Raw genomic sequence first — 17614 nt, 5'->3', positions numbered from 1 at the left:
AGACGCGTCCATAATACCCATAAAACCACCGAAATGGTTCTAGTGTTTGTTTTTGCATTACATTTTTCACATTGCAATAAAGCAGATTTTTTTTTATTGTGTGTTTGGTGCAGGCTTACCTTGGCGCAACGTTTTGTAATTTGTGTAATTCTCTCTCGGACAATGTGAGTTTTATCAATATATTCACCTCAATTTACTCCAAAAAATGTGCAATGCTAATCATTGATAAGTTACCTTGTCCGAGAGAGATTTTTGCGGTTATCAAAGTGTCGCGCCAGGGTAAGCCTACATGAAGTAGTTCTAAAATCCCAGATGGAAAAATGTAATAGTGATAAAACTATTGGAACAATTTCCGGGTTTTATGACTCATACTGTAGTACTCAATGTCGTTTTCTGTTCCCAGAATTTTCTATGTATTTCATGCTAATGATTCAAAATTAGACTGACAATAAGGTTGGAATTCAAGTGTTTCTAATAGACCTGGATTTTCACTCAGTTTTTATACTGTAGCCTATTGGGTGTTTTAACCATTTTGAAGGAGAATTTTACTATTTAGGGCTTTAATCTGTATTTTTTAATGTATGTTAAAGAAGGGTCCTGAAACTTACCCTATCAGCAATTGACTTCCTCAAACTCATTCTGGAGTTCCAGGGCATCCAAAAACATGAACAAAGGCTTAAAAAACACCAGAATACGTAATTTTACAAACGGCAAAGCACTCACGAACATTTCTGACTATGAATACGAGGATGAAATCGAATTTGCAGGTGAACCTTATTTCTTTGAACCGGAATACACAGACAAGGAGCTTCAACAGATGGAGGATGACCGAGAAAGGAGAGAGACAGAGCAGGCAGAGGCTCAGGCTGGTATTCATCAAGCATCCGAGGCCCGACTCAGGACATCTGGGGACTGGTGGTGTACCTGAGGGCAATGCCAAGCGATGCCCACTGAGAACTAGTGTCTTTGCTGCCTAGATTTGGACCTACTTATGCCACCCTTGGAAAATCTATGTGTCTGGTGAGGAGACAACGTTGACCCGCAAGCCCACCCTACTCTGTGTAACCAGTGACAATAACTTTCCAGCCGTCATTAACCCGGCAGTTGTAGAAACATTTTTCCATGTGCGAAAAATAAGCTGGAAGAAGAGACCTCGGCCAGAGGGACCAAATGGCCACCTGTCAATAAAGTAAGTACCGGTAGTTTTTAAGTGATAAATAGACTTCCTAGCATTACAGTATTCATAGGCTGCGTCAAATGTCATCCCTCAACCAAATGCTCATCAGTAGGCCTACCTAGTGTTATTCTGCTTTCGCACAGATATTTATATTTATTCATTTTATAGGCAATATAGACTTGTGGTCTTGGAATGGGGATTGAAAGGCAAATGACTTGGCGTTGGCCAGAGACGAGTGTTACTCAGTTGCATCGTCAGAATCATCTGCAACAAGTACCCCTCACTCACCGGTGTCTACGTTGGATTCAAGGAGGCAGATGAAGCCTTCAGAATCCTTTGCACAATCTTCCACCGATGGCTCATATACTTTCCCTTTCTATAAAGTGTATTCGGAAAGTATTCAGACCCCTTGACTTTTTCCACATTTTTTGCTACATTACAGCCTTATTCTAAAATTGATTAAATAATTGTTTTCCCTCATCAATCTACACCATAATGACAAAGCGAAAACAGGTTTTTAGACTTTTTTGAAAATAAAAAACAGATACCTATTTACATAAGTATTCATACCATTTGCTATGAGACTCGAAAGTGAGCTTAGGTGCATTCTGGTTCCATTGACCATCCTTGAGATGTTTCTACAACTTTATTGTATTCCACCTGTGGTAAATTCATATTTCCCTTGATCCTGACTAGTCTCCCAATCCCTGCCGATGGAAAAACATCTCCAAAGCATGGTGCTGCCACCACCATGCTTCACCGTAGGGATGGTGCCAGGTTTCCTCCAGACGTGACGCTTGGCATTCAGGCCAACGTGTTCAATCTTGGTTTCATCAGACCAGAGAATCTTGTTTCTCATGGTCTGAGAGTCATTTAGGTGCCATTTGGCAAACTCCAAACGGGCTGTCATGTGCCTTTTTTACTGAGGAGTGGCTTCCGTCTGGCCAAATAAAGGCCTGATTGGTGGAGTGCTGCAGAGATGGTTGTCCATCTGGAAGTTTCTCCCATCTCCACAGAGGAACTCTGGAGCTCTGTCAGAGTGACCATCGGGTTCTTGGTCACCTCCCTGACCAAGGCCCTTCTCCCCTGATTGCTCAGTTTGGCCGGGCGGCCAGCTCTAGGAGGTTTCAAACTTCTTCCATGTAAGAATGATGGAGGCCACTGTGTTCTTGGGGACCTTCAATGCTTCCTCAGATCAGTGCCTTGACACAATCCTGTCTTGGAGCTCTACAGACCTTTTCTTCAGCCTCATGGCTTGGATTCCTTATCAGTGGTTGAAAAAGTACCCAATTGTCATACTTGAGTAAAATTAAAGATACCTTTTTAATAGAGAATGACTCAAGTAAAAGTGAATGTCACCCAGTAAAATACTACTTGAGTAAAAGTCTAAAAGTATATGATTTTAATTATACTTAAGTATTAAAAGTACAAATACAAATCATTTCACATTTCTTATATTATATTAGCATTACACACGGTCCCGTGTGGCTCAGTTGGTAGAGCATGGCGCAGGGTTGTGGGTTCATTCCCCACGGGGGGATCAGGATGAATATGTATGAACTTTCCAATTTGTAAGTCGCTCTGGATAAGAGCGTCTGCTAAATGACTTAAATGTAAATGTAAATATTATGCAATCCAGACGGAACGCTTTTCTTGTTTTTTAAATTTACAGAGCCAGGGACACACTGCAACACTCAGACATAATTTACAAACAAATAATTTGTGTTTAGTGAGTCCGTCAGCTCTGAGGCAGTAGGGATGAACAGGGGTGCTCTCTTGATAAGTGTGTGAATTTAACTATTTTCCTGTCCTGCTAAGCATTCGAAATGTAACGAGTACCTTTGGGTGTCAGGGAAAATGTATGGAGTAAATGTACGTTATTTTCTTAGGGAATGTAGCGGAGTAAAAGTAAAAATATAAATCTTAAGGTAGAGATGCCACAAAAATCTACTTAAAAGTACTTTTACTTAAGCACTTTACACCACTGTGCCTTTCCAATCAATAGAATTTACCAGAGCCGGACTCCAATCAAGTTGTAGAAACATCTCAAGGATGATTATGGAAACAGGATGCACCTGAGCACAATTTCACGTCTCAAAGCAAATGGTCTGAATACTTAAGTAAATAAGTTATTTACGTTTTTATTTTTAATATATTTGCAAAAATATCTAAAAACCTGTTTTCACTTTGTCATTATGGTGTATTGTGTGTGGATTGAGGGCAAAAAATGATTTAATAAATTTTAGAACAAGGCTGTAACGTAACAAAATGTGGAAAAAGTCAAGGAGTCTGAATGCTTTCCAAATGCACTGTAAATAAGAGCAGACTCCGTGTTTCACCTTTCATCAGCGATGTTACTTTATTAGGTAGGTAGCTAGCTAACTTTTATAACATATCTCTTACCTCGATTTACATTTCTGCTGGTCCTAGACAGGCGCGGCAACGTCTTTCAACAGTTGGTATTGTTTGATTCGGGGTTAAACTTGGAACATTGTTATATTCAGAAGTATAGGAACATTAGTTACAAAAGAGACATGAGGGGTGCCATAATTAAGCTTGGGAGGCGCTGAGTGCAGGGAAAACAATCACATGTGACAGTCCTGATAAGGGGAGAAACCGTTGAAGGCTCATGACACTTAGTTCCCTGCTTAGCATGAATGATGCAATGTTTAGCGATAAGGAGGAGACTCCACTCAAAGTGGTGTATGAATACCACCACTGGGAAGCCATGTCTGTGTCTGAATTACAGCTGTATCGACCCTTTGGGGATAGCTAAACTTGGTTAAGCTTCTCTATTGTCCGTGAGTTATTTTCTCTGAAAATTATAACATAACAGTTGGCGTTGTCGGCCGGATTCACCACGATTTATAGTCAAACCAAAGAGTCCAGATCAGTGGAGCAGAGCTGGCAACAAACAAGGTAGGCAAGTTCCTCTACCTGTTTCCACTCATTTTGACATCTTGGGGAGATGAGAATCATAGGATGAACAAATTATGGGATGAGGACCTGGAGAGCCTGAGTTTAATTCGGTAGGCCCATTGTGTAACGACCGGTCGTAGCTTTGTGGTATATGCTAGTACCGTAAATTTTAGAGTATGTCCTGAGCAGGATAGATCCTGTGGAGGGTAAGTCTCCTAGCTTTCAAGAGAGTAAGTCCTGAGCAGGATAGATCCTGTGGAGGGTTAGTCTCGTAGCTTTAACTTCTTGTGGCTGCAATCTCGTTAACGGGATGATATGACAACAGCCAGTGAAAGTGCAGGGCGCCAAATTCAAACCGAAATCTCATAATTAAAATTCCTCAAACATACATGTATCTTACCATTTTAAAGGTAATCTTGTTGTTAATCCCACCAAAGTGTCCGATTTCAAATATGCTTTTCAGTGAAAGCACCACAAACGATTATGTTAGGTCACCGCAAAATCACAGACAAACACAGTCATTTTTCCAGCCAAAGACAGGAGTCACAAAAAGTAGAAATAGAGATAAAATGAATCACTAACCTTTGATGATCTTCATCAGATGACACTCATAGGACTTCATGTTACACAATACATATATGTTTTGTTCGATTAAGTTCAAATTTATATCCAAAAACCTCAGTTTACATTGGCGCCATGTTCAGAAATGCCTCCAAAATATCCGGAGAAATTGCAGAGAGCCACGTCAAATAACATAAATACTCATCATAAACTTTGATGAAAGATACATGTTTTACATAGAATTAAAGATACACTTGTTCTTAATGCAACCGCTGTGTCAGATTTCAAAAAGCTTTACGGCAAAAGCACAATATTCAATAATCTGAGAACAGCGTTCAGCCACAAAAGCAAGCCATACAGTTACCCGCCAAATTGTGCAGTCAACAAAACTCATAAAAAGCATTATAAATCTTCACTTACCTTTGCTGATCTTCGTCGGAATGCACTCCCAGGACTCCCACTTCCACAAGAAATGTTTGTTTTGTTCGGTAATGTCCATCATTTATGTCCAAATAGCTATTTTTGTTAGCGTGTTTAGTAAACTAATCTAACGTCAGGAAGCGCGTTCACTAAAAGCAGACGAAATGTCAAAAAGTTCCTTAACAGTCAGTAGAAACATGTCAAACGATGTATTGAAACAATCTTTAGAATGTTTTTAACATAAATATTGAATAACGTTCCAACCGGAGAATTACATTGACTTCAGATGTGCGATGGAACAGAGCTCCCTCTCATGTGAACGCGTGTGTTCAGAGCATGGTCAGGTCATGATAGACCTGACTAATTCCTGTCTGCTTCGGCCCCCCTTCACAGTAGAGGCATCAGACAAGGTTCTACAGACTGTTGACATCTAGTGGAAACCGTAGGAAGTGCAAACTCATCCATATCTCACTGTGTATTCAATAGTGTCTTGGTTGAAAATCGACCAACCTCAGAATTCCCACTTCCTGTTTGGATTTTTTCTCAGGTTTTTGCCTGCCATATGAGTTCTGTTATACTCACAGACATCATTCAAACAGTTTTAGAAACTTCAGAGTGTTTTCTATCCACTATGAATAATAATATGCATATATTAGCAACTGGGACTGAGGAGCAGGCAGTTTACTATGGGCACCTCTCGGCACCTTTCATCCAAGCTACTCAATACTGCCCCTGCAGCCATAAGAAGTTAAAGAGAGTAAGTCCTGAGCAGGATAGATCCTGTGGAGGGTAAGTCTCATAGCTTTAAAGAGAGTAAGTCCTGAGCAGGATAGATCCTGTGAAGGGTAAGTCTCATAGCTTTAAAGAGAGTAAATCCCGAGCGGGATAGTTCCTGTGGAGGGTAACATTTCATAAATAAAGTCCCGTGCAGAAAGCCTGTGGAGGGTAAAATCTCAAAGAGAGAGGGGAAGTCCTGAACAGGGTAGTCCTGTGGAGGGTAAAACCCTAGTGTAACGGTATATTGGCCAGACCCGTAAGAAGGGAGTCGCAGTGGCCGTGAGAGCGCAGGGTGTGAGTGTGTGTGTGAAAGAGAAATTCATTTTATGCCCTGTTGGGGTGGTGAACCATGGCAGATTATGTGGAAATAGGAAGGCAAGTGTGAATAATTTTGGTGTTGTGAAGTGCTCAATAATAGTGAATACGGGAAAAAGCCATTAAGTCATCTGTGTTCTCCGGATAATAAATTTGCAGACGCTATGGTATCGGTTCTAATACAAGGTACGAAGTGCCGCGAACAATTCATTATTGTCCGGGGAAGTGTGTAGCGCAACCTTGGAAAATAGTTAATAATAGCTGTGTATTATAGACGGGAGTGAAGAAATACAAAACACACTTAACACCGTCAGGAGAGGTTAGGGAATAATAACTATTGATATGGCGACAAACGGCCCCGATTCTCCATGTCATATGGAGCTAGAGGATTTTAGTAAAGCCATGGAGGTACTGAAAGAAGAGCATGAGCACTCTAACAATTCGGCTCGAATGTGGGAAACATTTTGCAAACTGGATAAAATTGGACAACATGTCCCTGATCAATTCAAATCAAATAAAGAATTCAGGGAGGCAATTATGACTTGGCACAAAGACATAAAACCAGAATCAAAAGCTCAATATACCAGCGTTTTGATGTCAGCATTCTATCAACAAAAAATACATCACGATAAACCCGGAATGAGTACCAGTACACTGCCACAGAAAGACTGGGTATGGGAGTGCATTGATAGAATTTGCACTTCTGCTTTGATGGCAGGCTTGAACCCTGTGATAAAAACGGTAATTGCGGGGGTAGTGGATTCAATTCAAGAGGATGTTTTGAGAGTGGAATATAGCTCGGCTCACTTCGCAGACATGGGAGGGGTTAATAGGGCCTTAGAGAAAATCACTAACTATAGTTTCAATGGCCAAGGTAAGACACAGAAATGTAGTGAAAAAACATCAACACGTAAGGAGATATCTCCCTGTTTTAGATGTGGGACTGTCGGACATTGGAAGAATGAGTGTAACGTGATACTGGAACCTGCTGCATTCGAAGGAAATGCCGCTATACAAGCATTTGCATCTTTTTCAAAAGAGCAACAACAAATCGTCTTGAGATTAGCAGGAGAGGAATTGTCCCATATTGGTGTATAGCCTCGGTTCGATCGATAGTGGTTCATAGAGATTACAGTTTCTATGTGAAGGAAGACGTATGAGATCACGTTTTACCTACCTTTTTAGTAGGGGCCAGGGATCAAATATTGCGGATTCCTTACAATGAGAAATTCGCTAAATTTGCCACAGGAAAAAGTGTTTTGGGTTGAAGAGTCTAGGCGAAATGCCAGGGGAATGGATTTTAAAGGTAACACATTTAAATGATATGGCCAAACACTCCTTGTAAACTCAGAAAGCCTTGGGGGGGGTTTGATATCATGAGACATTTTATGTGTTTTAAAACGTAAATCTTTTTCTTTTTTTTTCTCTTTTTTTTATGTCGTCTTATTCTGAAATAGATTTCTAGAATATATATAGGGTTGGTAACAAGGAATTAGCAAAGGAGGTACTAAACCTACAATTAACAGATTTTTTTTTTTTTTTAGTTCATGAACATTGTGGTGGATTGAAACAAACATTTAATGATAGGAGTAATTATTACTTTTGGATTGCTGATTAAAATGTAGCATAGTGAATGCTAACGAAATGCACACTCTCTTTTCCAAAAGAGGGGGTTTCATGACTTTTCGTTGGAAGGTCCCCAGAGACTGTGGGGGGGCAGTTAGTGATATTCGTCAGTTTTAAGTATACTGTGGGATTAATTTTGGATGGGGTCTTTTCAATTAAGTTTTAAATTGGGTATGTTGAAGGATGGGAATGTTTTGAAAGGTATTTAAATGGGTTCTGAAGGACAGGGAAAGAAAGGGAGAGGAAATATTTTAATGGGGTCAATTGTATCCAGACTTCCTGGTGAGGCCTGATCATCTCCACTAGAAATGATCAGAACAAGGGGGATTTAATTATAAAATGAATGAGGAACACCAGTCTCTTTTCAAATTGTGCCATTACTTTATGAGACTATTATTATTTCCGTAGGGAGTTATAAAGAGTTGTAATTCTAAGTTGATTAGTTATTTGAATTAGTTTACTTTTGATTTAACATGTTTTTTTGAGTCACATGTTCGGATGGGAAAATGACCAGTTCCCTGAGGTCCTGGTCTTTGAGTAAAGATGCATATTGAAGGGAAAATATAGGTTAATAAGGGATGACAGTTACTTCAAATGGATTGTGATATGTGTATTGCTGATTTAATTTTGTGTTTTTGTTTCAATACAAATTTCACCAGATTGGGATACTGGAGTGTGGGATTCTTCGAGGGGTTAGGGTGCTAACTTCGTGATCTGGTAACTCTTGCGAGAGGTCGTCAGTAGAATAAGGGAGTTATCATGGAAGGTGACGTCAGATCGTGTCTTAATGGATGGTAGGAATAATTTAACCACAAACAGTGTGTGTATGTGAACCTCAAAACCCTCCCTAACCGGCTGAAGAAAGAAGACAAAGGCGTGCAATGCGACACTGACTTTTAACACTTCTATCTGAGTCCGAGACAAAAACCGGGGTGCGGGGAGGAGTGCTGAGAGTGCGTGTGGAGTGAGCGTGGAGAGAGAGAGAACAGCTCAGGTGAGAGACTCGTGTACGTGGGAGAAACGGAGGTATCTACTTGGATATTGAAATCGGGGCATTATCAAGGGCCATCAAAAGGGACAGGCAAGAGTTACATGTGCCGTTGGGAAGATGAACTGTAAACGATATCTGAAAAAGACACGCTAGAATGATAAGTGCCGGGAGAAGGGGGGCGATCTACACACTGCGAACAATTTAGACTAAGGATGATTTGAGATACTGATCTTTCATTACCAGGCCAACGTGACAGGAAAACAGGGACAAAGGGGGTATCTAATGAGAACAGTTATTACCGGCAATAAAAAGGTTTTGTTTTATAAATGTACATTCTAACAGGGATGATGTGTGCTAAGTTGAGAGCCTGGGATTCGAGTCCTATTCTTAAAGTAAGCACTAAGGAATGTCATTCTAAATTTGGTTTAAATCATTTTATAGAATGTTTTAGTTATGATTTGGACACAGCGAGAGAGAGTTGCTACAGAACGGTGAAGGGTGGGGGCACTGCTAAAATGTATTTGACCGAGGGAGGCTCCATAAACCTTATCTATAGGTGTCAACCGTGAAAGTTTTGTTTTTGCATTAGGAGTAGTAACTAGTGTGTTATGGGTTAGATGGAATGATAGAGGAGTATCATCCCCAGAGACTGTATATTGTTACAGGAGATAGCTCATAGGAGAGGGAGGACAGCTAACTGTACACAATATGGGGATTTAATTGAACATTACACATACCCAGATCATGGTGAGAGTAGAAGAGATAGTGGTAGCATTTCACACACTATGGTAAACGTTCAAGAAACCTGTGACTCAAGAGTTTTGTTAGGTTGGATATTCTTCCCGACGAATTAATATTTTTTCCCAATTTCTAACAGTCGGCGAACACTTGAAAGATGAATTCCAAATCAAATCAAAGTTTATTTGTCACGTGCGCCGAATACAACAGGTGAAATGTGAAATGCTTACTTACAGGCTGTAACCAATAGTGCAAAAAAGGTGTTAGGGGAACAATAGGTAAGTAAAGAAATAAAATAACAGTAAAAAAGACAGGCTATATACAGTAGTGAGGCTATAAAAGTAGCGAGGCTACATACAGACACCGGTTAGTCAGGCTGATTGAGGTAGTATTTACATGTAGATATGGTTAAAGTGACTATGCACATATGATGAACAGAGAGCATCAGTAGTGTAAAATTGAAGGAGGTTATAGGCATGGGCCATGTTAGTAGCAGCAGGGGTTACTTTAGTAGCATTGTTGGGATATCAGTTTATGAGGACTTATGCCACATTGCTTGGTAACTGGGAGAACGATGGGAGTACAGTGGAGGCTGTTATTCAAATGTCACAAATTAGGGATCGTGCCATAAGAGGAGAGTCTATGTTGTCAGGAAATGACCCATGTATTGCAGTGTGTATATCCTCAGGTGAAAGCAGAGATAACCAAGGGCACGGCTGAATTCTGGAGATTGAGTGTACATCAAGATACACCAGACGGGGGTGTTGGTACAGCATTGGTTTGGTCCACACACAGTACTCCTTACAGCATCTGCAGCGGTAAAGATTGTCATGTCTCTCCTCGGTGGGAGCATTGTTCTCACGTGAAGTGAGGTCCAGCTGCATAATGGGTGAGCTTGAAGACACCATGACAAAGGAAATGGAGCGAAAGAGAGAGAGTGAGACTAGATTCCACTGTAAGACATGCAGATGGGTTGGGTCTGGGAGCTACTTTAAACATCATAGTTTGGGTTGGGTTAGCTGCTTTATTGGGTTATGCATCATATGAAAGAGGATAGATGTTGGGGTAATTGTACTCTAAACAACATGTTGAAGGCATTGATGTGAAAGCATATACAGTGCTGAGTTACCTTAATAAGAGGATGTAGGATTGTTGCAATGGAGGAGATGGGGAACAAAGTGAAAATGACATGGCTTGGGAACACATCTCGGAACCTGGGGCCGAAAAGGGAAGACTGGGTGAAAGCTTGAGGAGGCTTTTTAGGGATTTCATTTTTGTGAAATCCAGCAGAAAAGTATCCTGGAGGCATAGAGTCAGGTGAAGAGAGAGTGGGAATTGTCATGGTCTCGGTCTTTGGTTTTCATGCATATATAATAATGCATAGCTTATCACATTGTTAATACTGTTATGTTTTGTGTGTGTTTTTGTTGCTTTCCAAGTCTTGTGCTATCACTCTCTTAGGAACCAGAAGGAGAGAGTGGAGAAACAAAAAGCTGCTCCAACTGACATGGAACAAGACAGCAGATTCAGCTGAAATGTCATTTTGTTGTGTGATTAGAGATGGAAATATGATTGTGTATGGTGTGATCATAGAACGGGCCATAAGTCTCTGAGTTTGTAAACCTCACGGTGGTGAATTTTTTTATCATTGTTCGTTCATTTATAATCATGTTTTATTTATTTTTTATTTATTCATTTTCGTTATCATTGTTTGTTCATTTATAACTAATTTCTTGCTTAGCAAGAATGATGCAATGTTTAGCGATAAGGAGGAGACTCCACACAAAGTGGGGTATGAATACCACCACTGGGGAAGCCATGTATGTGTCTGAATTACAGCTGTATCGACCCTTTGGGGAGAATTAAACTTGGTTAAGCTTCTCTAGTGTCCATGAGTTATTTACTCTGAAAATTAGAACCTAACAGTATAGTTGTTTTCTTCAAATATATATATTTTTTTTACCAATGATTTTTCTTGTTGGTTGTGGTTTTCAGAGGTCGTCACCAGAGAAATGCTCACTACAAAACCGTAGATCCAGTCTTTAGATGGGAGTGTTTATGCATCTTTGCAGGACAACTAACCAAAGCCTCAATAAATCTGGGTCCAAAGGAAGTCCGTGAGAAGTTATCGGACTGTGTTTTCTCATTGCGTTGTCACATGTTGGGATTTCACATCTGCAAACCATTTTCAACAATATTCAGCAATTAACCTAACAAAAACTACTTCTATCCCGTTTTCATCGCCTGGCTGATCTCATGAGTGACTGTCAACGTAGCTAGCTAGGTACCTAGTACTGTATCTGTGCCAGTAGCGCGCCCCCTATTTACACACTCGGAGTAGCGAGGGGAATTGGAACGAGGAAGTACATGCATGGTAGCCAATATGCTTGAGCTGTAAATTATCGCTCGAGTTCAACAAAATGGATTGTAATGTTCGGTATGACACAATTTCATGTGTACAACATCTAAAGACTATACTGGAGCAATAGAGCCTTTGTTCATGTTTTTGGATGCTCTGGAACTCCAGAATGAGGCTGAGGATGTCAATTGCCGGTGGGGTAAGTTTTTTCAAAACCAAGTGAGATTAGGGTCCTAAATAGTGAAATTCTCCATTCACTCCAACATAATGTATCTTAACAGTTTTGTGGTTGGATGGCATGACCTCCTGCAATCATTTTCATTGGACATTTTCATTTCAACACTAAAGCAAGATGGCTGCGCTTCTTTGAATCACATACATGAGGATTCTATTGTCTTTGTCCACTTTGAAAGGCAGTTTGCAATTAATTGATTTTGACCTAACACTAGTAATGACAATCCTTTTGTCCTATTATTCCTGCACAGAAATCAAGGACACTTCCTGCAGCTCTTCAAGATACAGAATGTCTTCTCTGAGGCAGTACAGCCAATCATCAGTGCTCTCTCTGCCAATGACCAGAAACCCCTACAACATGCCTACAATAAGTGCCTTCTGTACAGAGGACAATGTGTCAGAATGTATCGCATACATCAATCGGGTAAGAGACCTCAAATGTTTTAATTCATAAACGATGTCACAATGATGTCATTGCAACCAGTGTTGCCTGCTGGGTTCATGCTTGCTTTCATGTGTTAGAGGCCAGTAGCTAACCGCTAAGCTGCATGTCTGATCCCATCCCTGATTTGCCTCTGCAGGAGGTATCCTCTCTGGGCTTTCCATTGCTTTGCACAGAGTCTAACAATGGTCCTGAACTGAATCTGGTGACCGTGCTGAACAACGTGTACAACCTGCTCCAGCTGCACCGCCGGTGCCTGCAGACAGTGGAGGACATTGAAGTGGAGCAGGTCAAGTCTAACAGCAACATGGACTATCTGCAGCTCAGCAACACTAGACTGAAGGTTTGGCCTTGACTTACTCACTCGCTAACCCTCTTAGTTTATTGTCCTTTATTTATTCTCTTAGTCACTGTCTGTGCACATCATTTGCTGTTCAAACGTGATTTACCCTTACGCAAACATCTAACTCATAAAGCGTGGTCATGTAGTTTTATTATGAATTCTAGCTTTGTAATTAAACCCACTGTTTTTTTATGTATTTGTTTTTTATATGAATCCTTATAGGATCAACTTGAACTCTCCAAGAGGGAAAACACTGGACTTCTTGAGAGAGAACGTCAGCTACAGCTGAAAGTGAAGAGCTTACATAACTGCCTGAAAAATGAAAAAGAAGAGGTACGCTTGGTTGATTTATATGGAAACTTGAGATAAGATTAGGATATCTAGTACCAGTCCAGTCTATTTATTCCTAAAAAGGATTATCATGCAATAGCCTACTTGTATTGTTTTCTTGCCAGGTACAGAAACTTCAGAGCGTCATAGCGAGCCGTGCCACTCAGTACAATCATGACATGAAGAGGAAAGAAAGGGAGTTCGGCAAACTAAAGGAGCGCCTGAATCAGCTTCTGATCGACAAAAAGGATAAGAAACAAAGTAATCATTCAAGTTATGCGTCATCCTCTGATCACCATTTTTTTTATTTAATACGTTAATATTGCCCTTTTCACCAAATGCTATGTATCATACAGTTGATACTGTGATGGAAGTTGACCTATGTGTAATTTCTCTATTCTAGCACTTGAAGTTTTGAACTACGTGGGAAGATCGGATGGGAAGAGAAGCCTTTGGAAAACTGGGAAGACTGAGGCCAGGTAACTATGTATACTGAACCAAAATATAAATTATGTAATCATTTCAAATCAGTCAATTTAAATAAATTCATTAGACCCTCATCTATGAATTTTACGTGACTGGGCAAGGGCGCAGCCACGGGTGAGCCTGGGAGGATATAGGCCCACCCACTTGGGAGCCAGACCCAACCCAATCAAAACAAGTTTTTTCCAAAAAAAGGGCTTTTTATTACAGACAGAAATACATGTCAGTTTCATCAGTTGTCCGGGTGACTGGTTTCAGACGATCCCGCAAGTGAAGAAGCCGGATGTGGAGGTCCTGGGTTGGCATAGTTACACGTGGTCTGCGGTTGTGAGCAAGGTTGGACGTACTGCCTAGTTCTCTAAAACAATGTTGGAGGCGGCTTATGGTAGAGAAATTAACGTAAAATTCCCTGGCAACAACTCTGGGGACATTGCTGCAGTCAGCATGCCAATTGCACACTCCCTCAACCTGAGACATTTGTGGCATTGTGTTATGTGACAAAATGGCACATTTTAGAGTGGCATTTTATTGTCCCCAGCATAAGGTGCACCTGTGTAATGATCATGCTGTTTAATCTTCTTCTTGATATGCCACACCTGTCAGGTGGATGGATTATCTTGGCAAAGGAGAAATGCTCACTAACAGGGATATAAACAAATTTGTGCAGGAAATATGAGAGAAATAAAATAAGGCTTTTTGTACATATGGAACATTTCTGTGATCTTTTATTTCAGCTCATGAAACATGGGAAAACACTTTACATGTTGTGTTTTTTTGTCTCATACTGGCACTCATGACATTACCAATTACTTCCATCTACAGTGAGCTCCAAAAGTATTTGGACAGGGACAGTGTTTGTTGTTTTTGCTCTGTACTCTGTACTTTGGATTTGACAATGAGGTTAAAGTGCAGACTGTCGGCTTTAATTTGAGGTTATTTTCTACCAAATTAGCGCTTTCTGTACATAGTCCCCCCATTTTAGGGGACCAAAAGTATTGTGACAAATTCACTTATGTGTGTTAAAGTGCATCAAGCTTGTGACTCAACACATTTGTTTGATTGGTTTGCAGTCTTTTTTGGTTGTGTTCCAGATTATTTTGTGCCCAATGGAAATGAATGGTAAATAATGTATTGTCATTTTGGAGTCACCTTTATATTGTAAATAAGAGTAGATTATGTTTCTAAACACATCTACATTAATGTGGATGCTGCCATGATTACGGATAATCCTGAATGAATCGTGAATAATGATGAGTAAGAAAGTTAGACATACACATCATACCCTCCCAAAAATGCTAACCACTGTTATTGTAATGGTGAGAGGTTAGCATGTCTTGGGGGTATAATATTTGTGTGTCTAACTTTCTCACTCATCATTATTCACGACTCATTCAGGACTATCTGTAATCATTAATGTAGACGTGTTTAGAAATATATTCTATTCTTATTTACAATAAAAGTGACTGCAAAATCACACACTCCATTATTTACCATTCATTTCTATTGGGCACAAGCTTGAAGTAGTCATTGCGTGCTATGAATATGGGACCAAATACTTCACTTTTTACTACTTTTTAAAACACATAAGTGAATTTGTCACAATACTTTTGGTCCCCTAAAATGGGGGGACTATGTACAAAAAGTGCTGTAATTTCTAAACGGTTCACCCGATTTGGATGAAAATAACCTCAAATTAAAGCTGATAGTCTGCACTTTAACCTCAGTCATTGTAACATTTCAAATCCAAAGTGCTGGACTACAGTGCCAAAACAACAAAAAAATCTGTCGCTGTCCCAATACACAAGAAGCTATTGCTTGGTTTGTGATTGTTAGCTTATCTTGTGTAGCATTTTAAGCATAGGATCTGGGATAGTGTGTAGAAACCTTCAATATGCTTCAAGATGTAAATCTTATTGAAACTGACATATATAGATACAGTGGGGCAAAAAAGTATTTAATCAGCCACCAATTGTGCAAGTTTTCCCACTTAAAAAGATGAGAGAGGCCTGTAATTTTCATCATAGGTACACTTCAACTATGACAGACAAAATGAGGGGAAAAAATCCAGAAAATCACATTGTGGGATCTTTAATGAATTTATTTGCAAATTATGGTGGAAAATAAGTATTTGGTCAATAACAAAAGTTTATCTCAATACTTTGTTATATACCCTTTGTAGGCAATGACAGAGGTCAAACGTTTTCTGTAAGTCTTCACAAGGTTTTCACACACTGTTGCTGGTATTTTGGCCCATTCCTCCATGCAGATCTCCTCTAGAGCAGTGATGTTTTTGGGCTGTTGCTGGGCAACACGGACTTTCAACTCCCACCAAAGATTTACTATGGAGTTGAGATCTGGAGACTGGCTAGGCCACTCCAGGACCTTGAAATGCTTCTTACGAAGCCACTGTCATAGTTGAAGTGTACCTATGATGAAAATTACAGGCCTCTCATCTTTTTAAGTGGGAGAACTTGCACAATTGGTGGCTGACTAAATACTTTTTTGCCCCACTGTATATATATATAGATACAGTTGAAGTCGGAAGTTTACATACACCTTAGCCAAATACATTTAAACTCAGTTTTTCACAATTCCTGACATTTAATCCGAGTAAAAATTCCCTGTTTTAGGTCAGTTAGGATCACCACTTTATTTTAAGAATGTGAAATGTCAGAATAATAGTAGAGAGAATCATTTATTTCAGCTTTTATTTCTTTCATCACATTCCCAGTGGGTCAACAGTTTACATACACTCAATTAGTATTTGGTAGCATTGCCTTTAAATTGTTTAACTTGGGTTAAACGTTTTGGGTAGCCTTCCACAAGCTTCCCGCAATAATTTGGGTGAATTTTGGCACATTCCTCCTGACAGAGCTGGTGTAACTGAGGCAGGTTTGCAGGCCTCCTTGCTCGCACACACTTTTTCAGTTCTGCCCACAAATGTTCTATAGGATTTAGGTCAGGGCTTTGTGATGGCCACTACAATACCTTGACTTTGTTGTCCTTAAGCCGTTTTGCCACAATTTTGGAAGTATGCTTGGGGTCATTGTCCATTTGGAAGACCCATTTGCGACCAAGCTTTAACTCCCTGACTGATGTCTTGAGATGTTGCTTCAATATATCCACATAGTTTTCCTTCCTCATAATGCCTTCTATTTTGTGAAGTGCACCAGTCCCTCCTGCAGCAAAGCAACCCCACAACATAATGCTGCCACCCCCATGCTTCACGGTTGGGATGGTGTTCTTCGGCTTGCAAGCCCCCCCCTTTTTCCTCCAAACATAACGATGGTCATTATGGCCAAACAGTTCTATTTTTGTTTCATCAGACCAGAGGACATTTCTCCAAAAAGTACGATCTTTGTCCCCATGTGCAGTTGCAAACCGTAGTCTGGCTTTTTTATGGCGGTTTTGGAGCAGCGGCTTCTTCCTCGCTGAGCGGGGAATAGGACTCGTTTTAGGGAATAGGACTCGATATAGGACTCATTTTACTGTGGATGTAGATACTTTTGTACCTGGGTCCTCCAGCATCTTCACAACGTCCTTTGCTGCTGTTTTGGGATGGATTTGCACTTTTTGCACCAAAGTACGTTCATCTCTAGGAGAGGGAACTCGTCTCCTTCCTGAGCGGTATGACGGCTGCGTGGTCCCATGATGTTTTTACTTGCAGACTATTGTTTAGACAGATGAACATGGTACCTTCAGGTGTTTGGAAATTGCTCCCAAGGATGAACCAGACTTTTTTCTGAGGTCTTGGCTGATTTCTTTTGATTTTCCCATGATGTCAAGCAAAGTTTGAGTTTAAAGGTAGGCCTTGAAATACATCCTCAAGTACACCTCCAGTTGACCCAAATGATGTCAATTAGCCTATCAGAAGCTTCTAAAGCGTAATTTTCTGGAAT

General features: G+C 40.2%; 1 protein-coding gene across 2 annotated transcripts in view; it reads left to right on the top strand.

Moving 5' to 3' along the window:
- LOC129811116 (afadin- and alpha-actinin-binding protein-like) overlaps positions 1 to 17614 on the top strand; it is a 41791-nt gene that overhangs the window by 11364 nt on the left and 12813 nt on the right. For both annotated transcript variants that reach the window (XM_055862309.1, XM_055862308.1), the window contains exons 3-7: positions 12369 to 12541; positions 12699 to 12902; positions 13125 to 13235; positions 13358 to 13493; positions 13636 to 13711. In XM_055862309.1, coding sequence (XP_055718284.1) covers positions 12369 to 12541; positions 12699 to 12902; positions 13125 to 13235; positions 13358 to 13493; positions 13636 to 13711 — 700 coding nt within the window. The remainder of the gene's footprint in view (positions 1 to 12368; positions 12542 to 12698; positions 12903 to 13124; positions 13236 to 13357; positions 13494 to 13635; positions 13712 to 17614) is intronic.

This window comes from Salvelinus fontinalis, chromosome 14, assembly GCF_029448725.1.
Source record: "Salvelinus fontinalis isolate EN_2023a chromosome 14, ASM2944872v1, whole genome shotgun sequence".
In the NCBI taxonomy this organism is placed as follows: domain Eukaryota; kingdom Metazoa; phylum Chordata; class Actinopteri; order Salmoniformes; family Salmonidae; genus Salvelinus; species Salvelinus fontinalis.
Note: the sequence above shows the minus strand (reverse complement) of the source record. Positions and strands in the feature narration are given on the sequence as shown.